Genomic DNA, 7,635 nt, shown 5'->3' on the forward strand with positions numbered 1-7,635 from the left:
AGCAAAAAAGGTAAAAAGGAAATCAGAACTTAAAAAAAAATAGGGGAAAAGTGCTAGTCAGCAGAGCTAGACAGACGTATCTTAGGGGTCAGATGGTGTTAACAATTCTTTTTTTCATCTTAAGAATAGACTTAGCAAAAGGATATTGAAGTGAACTAGAAAAGATTTATGTAAACATACAGATATTTATATCCATAAATACATCTACAGTGAAGTCTCTCTAACACTGGGCCTGACTGGTGGAACTTTCATTACCATTGAAGCCAGTAAAAATACTTGCTTTGTCTTCAGAAACTTAATTGCATTTAAATCTTGTAGCTGGAAACAGTAAAAGCATCAATTACTTATAATGTCGTGTGTTTATGTATCTGAAAAGAGCATTCAAATGCCTAACATGATCTTTCTTTCTCCCCTTCCCCCTGTTCTAGGAATTGGCTCTCCGTAGCCAGCTTCCAACAATGGAACAAGACGGTGGATCTCAAAATCCCGTGTCATCTCCTGGAATGTCTCAGGAACTGCGAACAATGACTACAAATAGTTCTGATCCCTTTCTTAACAGGTTTGTAGGAATAGCTACTAGAGGGAAAAAATTTGATGTAAAATTCTGTTTGGTACATGTAATAGTTTATTTTGAACATCTGTCTGTGCCAAAAGCCACAGCTGTAAATGAATCTTTCCTTAAATGGCAAGTCTAGTAAAAGTTGAGGATTAAAAGCTGTCTCCTGTGGGAGGAAGTAGTCTGTTCAGACTTGTAGGAAGGTTTTTTTATTCAAAGTCATAACATGTTTGCCTCTGCATAATCTGTTGACTAACAGTCATTTCAAATTACTGACTCAGAAGAATTTGTGAATACCTTGCTATGAGATCAAATGAACTGTGAGGCACATTTAGGACTACACCTTGAGGTTCATTTTAAGGTTTCTCCATTCACCCTTCCCCTCCACTTCAGGTATTTAATTTAGCAGTATTTTTACTCTGTTAATGTTAGATCTGCAAATAGTGGCATGTTTCTTTTTAAATGCTATGTTATTTTGAATTGGGTCTTCTAAGTCAAGATTTAGAATTTTACAGTATAGACTTGTCTTTTTGATACGACTTTTTCCTTAATCCCTCTGAGTTGCAGTGTTTATTTTGTTGGAAATACTGTTCTAATTACAGCTTGCAAATGCTTCATACTGACCATTACAACTTTGGAGAAACTGCTGTTTCGCATCTGTATTTTTTGCTTAGGATGCTGGAAAGAAAACATGAAAATGGTAAAACAGTCAAATCTCCAAGCCATATAAACATTTAATCAATGGAGTAAAAATCTACTAACAGTATCAGCAGTATCAAGTAGTTGATCTTACATTGGAGTAGTTAATTTTGTAGTTCTTCATTGGACTATATTTTGTCAGCATTCTAAGCTGATATCAACTCAGTATTCCCTACCATAAAAGAGAAAAATTATGTAATTCTGCCAGAGTTCGTCACTACTTTTCTGCGTTACCTTTAGGATGCTTACTGTAAGTGCTCACGAAGTATAAGAACTGCTTGTCCTTCTCTTTAACGGTACATTATTATACTCGTGGAAAACCCCATAAAATGCATCTTGATTCTTTTACCGTGTATAAGTCTTAACTTCCATGATTTTTGCCACCAATACAGTTTCAAACCTGCTCATAAGGTAAGAAGTCCACATCACGTTAGAACTGCCGTGATTTTGGAGTAGGGCAACCTTAAATACCTGCCATAATTTTAGATACTGAAAACTGTTGAAATCTTTGTAAACCTTTGCTGTAAACCCCTTCCCGTATTCTTTTAAATAACTTAATGTTGCTAATATCTCACACTTAGGTTCTTCATCCCTAAAGTTGTGCTGTCATTGTATGTAACTTTTCCAGTTACTGATATTCTGTCAGCTTAAGTTTGTTTCATTTTCTGCCTTTTCCAGAAGACTTCTCTGTCATTTCATATAATCTATCCTCACTCTAATTCTCAAAATTAGTGAAGTTCAGTGGAGATGGTGCAAGAACATACCTTCCATCTTGCCAGTGGAATCTGTTGTCATTCTTACAGTTTAGGTTATGTAAATAAAATCTATTGCACTTAAGCTTTTTCTCCTACTGCACGAAGTATTATCTGTGCTAGTTTTGCGTGTGCTACTGTGAGAGCGGAAGAGAAGTCTGTCTCAAGGTACACAGTGCGTTGTATATATTGGAGAATACCAAATGAAAAAAAAAAAAAGAAAGGCCTTGCACATGGAGAAGAAAGTAGTGGTGTTTTGTTACTGAACTCCCTAAGGAAGTAAATGGTATTTCCAAATTTTAGGTAAGCCCTTCAGGAAGACTTACCTCCTACACAAACGTATCTGATTAGAAAACTTCAATTTTTTGTTAGAGGAAGGGATTGTTCTCCATGGAATTCATCCTGGGATCTGATGTGAGCAACCCTTAACTGTGCTGGCCCTGTCCCAAGGAATAAAAAGGACAAGAAATCTTAAAACTGACCTGCTCTCCTGTGAGAAGCCTCTGTAGATAATGATGGCCTTGATGTGTTATAGTAACATACTAGCTTGAATTTCTTGAAGGCTGTTGCCATCATACATTGAACCCAGGTCTATTTTGAAATTTGTTCTTAAGTGGTGTAGAATCCTCACATCTTCAAAACCTGTTTTCTGGGCTTTTTTTTTTGTAGCCCTTTCCCCACGCAAAATACTGAAAATCTGTACCTGACTTGAGTTCAGAATATCTTAATTTGCATTTTGATCTGAGCATTGTCCCCTTCTAGGTAATTTCATGTACATCACCACGCTTAATTTTGGCATATGGCTAAGGAAAAGGGATTTTAATAAAGGATATTTGTGGATGTGCATTGCTGTCTCTGAATTAGATACAGCAGTCTGATAGTTTTGCCCTAAAGATCTCCTCGATGTCCCTTATGTTAAACTTCAGACTTAGAGACATGCTTCTTTCTATCTTTATACTGTATATATAAAGTTCCTGGTGTGACAGTCCTCCTAACTTCAGTTACCAAAGCTGGACATCCACAGTTTAAGTCGCGGAATATTTTCCACTGCCTCCATAATCAGAACATCCAAAAAAATCTCAGAAAGTAATTGCTATATTGAAGCAATTTGAGAAAATGTACAGTAGTGTTTTTATTTATGTAGTCAGTCTTCTGCCTGCTGTCTTCAGTACTTACTGTCATTGTGGTATATTTTATTTTTTGAATGGAACATCCAGCAACGCAGACTATTAGACTATTTCACCTTCTGCTTTGCAAATCTGTGTATATATTTTTGTCTGATAGATTTATATTGGTAGTGATGGTAATTCTCTGTTTAACTCCTAAATTGGGATTTCTTCTTTTGTATACACATATTTTAACAAGTATTAGTTGAAGAAGCATCTGCTCTATTTTGGGTAATGCAGTTTAGTTTCATGCAGTAATTTTGGGTGGTGTGACTACTAAATGAAGAAATCCTTGATGAAGAAAGAGATGTGTATTAAGGAGTGATTTGAAGAGAAGGGCTGTACATTCCAAGTGTGAGAGCAGCAGCCAAAAAGCCTTCTCAGCTAGAAGGATTTAGTTCAGCATAGTCTTAGTTCTGTTTTTAGTATTTTGTCCCACAAAGTAAACCAGAATTTTTTTAACAGAAGTTTTAAATAGCTTGATTATTAGGATTGTTGTAAAATGTGTGTTGATACTATTTTTAAATCTATCTTAAGGAAATATTTATGACTTAACTGAAACGTTAGGTTTCTTTCTTGTATGGCAAAGATGTCTTTGTGAAATCTAATATCTATATATTCATGGCTGATGGCATTCTACTTGCATCTAATGTTGAATAGCTGTTCAACCGTCATCTGTTTGGTTCTTCATACTTGACAAAAAGGCGTACGCTATATATTTCCTGAGCACTTTATGAGAAGGATCGGTATGTCTTCAAATGCTAATTTGAACACTAAGTCAAGTTGATCTTCAGTCAGTATTCAATCTGGAAAATCAGTAAGGATTCTCAGTGAATGCTACCACAACCTGAAGAAATACAGATTTTGAAAACAATTCTGTGAAGCTTGGATATAAGGATATGCAGGGGGAGGGAGGTAATGGTATATTTCTACAGCTGCTTATGCAGGTCACAGTTCCTGCCAGAAAACCTGCTCCTGCTTGGGCTCCTCTCCACGGGTCGCAGTTCCTGCCAGGTGCCTGCTCCAGCGTGGGCTCTCCATGGACTGCAGTTTCCTTCAGGGCATGTCCACCTGCTGCGATACGGGGTCCTCCACAGGCTGCAGGGTGGATATCTGCTCCACCATGGTCCTCCATGGGCTGCAGGGAGAGAACCTGTGTCACCAGGATCTTCTCCACGGGCTCTGGCGCCTGGAGCCCCTCCTGCCCCTCCTTCACTGACCTTGGCGTCTGCAGGGCTGTTTATCACAGTTTCTCACTCCTCTCCCCCAGCTGCTGCACAGTGGTTTTCTACCCTTTCTTAAATACATTATCACAAAGGTCCCACCACTGTCACTGGTGGGCTCAGCTTTGGGCAGCACCAGGACCATTTTGGAGCCAGCTGGAACCAGCTGTGTCTGACGTGGGGTCAGCTCCTGGTGTCTTCTGACAGAGGCCACCCCTGCAGCCCCCCTGCTACGAAAACCTTGCTGTGTAAACTCAATACACTGTCCTACTTCCCGCCCTCCATCCCACCTTTCCCACTGCAGCTTTCTTGGTCTTGCTCACTCCGCTGGCAGTAAGATGGCCGTAAGAAAGTGAATGCATGTAAGGCCCCATGCCATCACTGCTTTGTTAACTGTTCTGTCAACAAGGTCATCCTGAACAGGGTTCGTTTACAGGGTGGCTCCTGTACCAGTATTTGATTTATATTCGGGCGCTCTCTTGCCATGACATGTACGACTGAGCTAGTAGTAATGCAGCAGTGGGAAGTAACTGAAGAATTGCTAAAGGAGTTCCAACTATAGCTCCTATTTATAACAGCAGTGACCTAATAATACATTTCACTGGTTGATTAAACATGGCAACATTAGTAGTGAGAAATTTTTTTTTATCCTTACAGAAGTGTGAAAGGGTACACTTTTTTTTTTTTTTTTTTTTTAATGATTTAAAAAAATCGTTGGGGACTATCTGTGATATGCTTCCAGTGGTTTTTAGCTGTGGGCATGGAAAGTTTAAAACTATGCAGAACGCAGGTAGGGAGTTTTTTAAAGCTGCTTAAGTATGTTCTCATCAAGTTAAATTGAATCTAACTACTATGTTTTTAATTGGAAAGGTCTGCATAAAATAAAACCCAAGTGTCTTACATAGACAAAGGCTTCAGTTTTTTATTAGACTAGAGCATTTCATGTGGCAGCAATGTTGTCAAAGCCCTTGAATAGGTTGAAAACCAAGCATTTATTTTAGTGTCTTCAGTACTCTACCCTAATTTTTTTGCTCCCTTTCTTCTGTTACAGTGGAACATATCACTCCAGAGATGAAAGCACAGATAGTGGACTTAGCATGAGCAGTTATAGTGTACCCAGAACCCCCGATGACTTCCTGAACAGTGTTGATGAGATGGATACAGGTTTGTTTTTGTGTACATCCTTAATGCATGTTTTCTAAATATACTTGTGTCCATTTGCAATGAAAAGAAGCAACTCTAAGAAGCTGTGATACTTTTTGCATTGCTTTTTTACCACCTTCTATTTCTGTAAAAGAAATAGTTAGATTTGTGAAAAACATACTTGTAGTCAACTCTATTGGGAGGATGGGGGATTGCTCATGAATAGTATCACTCCTGTTGTTATATGGACTTTGAGTGTCCCTTTGCTTTTTTAAGCAATATTGTTTGTTCAGAGCTAAGAACAGTATCTCACCCAGTGCTAATACTGCTCCAGAACAATATCTGACTCAGTATTCTCTTTTTCCTTTAAGTATAAAACTTAAAATATGCTAAATGACATCAAAGATCTGGGTCAGGTGGAAAGGTTGAAACAAGGGCATGTTCTTTGTACATCTGCATGCAGTCAAGTCAACTTTGAGTTTTGTGATGGATTTCTATGAATCATGTTGCTTGTATGATGCAAGAGATAGATAGAAGATAAACTATGGGCTTGGTACTTACCGTATATTTAATATCCATCTTGCTTTGTGTTATAACTAGGTGACAGTATCAGCCAAAGTAACATACCATCCCATCAGAACCGTTTTCCAGACTACCTTGAAGCCATTCCAGGGACAAATGTGGACCTTGGGACACTGGAAGGAGATGGGATGAATATAGAAGGAGAAGAACTGATGCCAAGTCTGCAAGAGGCTTTGAGCTCTGACATCCTTAATGACATGGAATCTGTCTTGGCAGCCACCAAGCTAGATAAAGAGAGTTTTCTTACTTGGTTATAGGGGCCTCAGGGAGACTGAATTCTAAATCTGTGAAGGATCTAAGGAGAATAGGACATCTATATCTGAAGTTCAGAACAAGCCAGTGTGGCACACTTTGGCTTGTGTTCAGAAAAAGTAAATGAACAAATATTCAACAAGATTCTTTCGTTTTGCTCTTCCTTGTCCATCGCTGCTGTTATATATTGCTGACTTTTTTCCACAGTTGACTCTGAAGAACAGACATCTTCTTGATCTTTTTCTATTGCTGTTGCAACTACTGTTCAAGGGGGGTGGGGAGGGATGATGAGCCTATTTGGATGACGAATGCCATTCCTTTTGTCCTAGTGTGTGCTTGCATATCATTTTATCTAAGTACTCAGATTTGAGAGTTAATTTCTGCATGTCACTGCTTGTAGTTTGCTCAGCTAGTTGTCTCCTGCTGCCTGTGGCAAGTGGTAAAACATGACATACTGGGGTGACAAGCCAAAAATGATGTATCTGGTCAAAAGAAGTCAATACTGATTTGGAGATACGACTTAAAGGAGGGCTGAAGACTGTTTGGCATTAAGTGTTTCTACTAGTAGCTCTTTCATTAGTCACAAAGTGCTCTTGTTCATATTTTATGTTATAGTAAATCATGAGTCATTTTATATAGAAACATATATGAACTTTGATTGTTGCCACATATTCTAGCCTAATTTTTGTTTGTCAAAAATAGTTTGATTATTTTTGTTAGTTGGTTTAACTGTAGCTGTAGGATGGGAAGCAATTATAGGTGTTCTTTTTTAAAATAGTGAAATCCAAGAGTTTTTTCTGATTTCACATAGTCTTATTTAAATCTGAATTGTCTGCTTTTTTATACTTAAAACATGCCTATTGTAGCCTGATAAGCTAGTGAGTACATAAACCAGTATGTTTTGCCTGTAACTTTTTTATTTTTTTAAAGGCTAGCTTTGAATGTAATCATTAGAATTCATGACCAGTGGCTTATTTTTCATGTTTATTTGTAAGATTTTGAATTAGAATCTGATTGCAGCAATGTAAAAGTTAGAATCCTAAGTGTCGTATGTACAATTTTTAAATGGATTTTAAAGTAGCAGAAACCATTTTAAAATGACAGATGCATCTAATCTCTCTTCTGGTTTTCAGTTTTGATATCTAAGTGAGTTTAGATTTTAAAATCCTTAATGGGAAAAAACTACAGAAAGATTCTCTTAAGTTCGCATGGAAAAAGTCCGAACTATTACTATCACTCCTAAGTTGCAATGAAAAGGCTAG

General features: G+C 37.8%; 1 protein-coding gene across 1 annotated transcript in view; it reads left to right on the forward strand.

Annotated features, from left to right (window-relative positions):
• The window catches only part of YAP1 (Yes-associated protein 1), a 42,907-nt gene extending 35,523 nt beyond the window's left edge, over positions 1 to 7,384 (forward strand). The window contains exons 5-7 of the mRNA XM_010281442.1: positions 429 to 559; positions 5,448 to 5,560; positions 6,140 to 7,384. Coding sequence (XP_010279744.1) covers positions 429 to 559; positions 5,448 to 5,560; positions 6,140 to 6,378 — 483 coding nt within the window. The 3' untranslated portion in view covers positions 6,379 to 7,384. The remainder of the gene's footprint in view (positions 1 to 428; positions 560 to 5,447; positions 5,561 to 6,139) is intronic.
• Positions 7,385 to 7,635: the final 251 nt, after the last annotated feature.

This window comes from Phaethon lepturus, unplaced genomic scaffold, assembly GCF_000687285.1.
Source record: "Phaethon lepturus isolate BGI_N335 unplaced genomic scaffold, ASM68728v1 scaffold8342, whole genome shotgun sequence".
NCBI lineage: Eukaryota > Metazoa > Chordata > Aves > Phaethontiformes > Phaethontidae > Phaethon > Phaethon lepturus.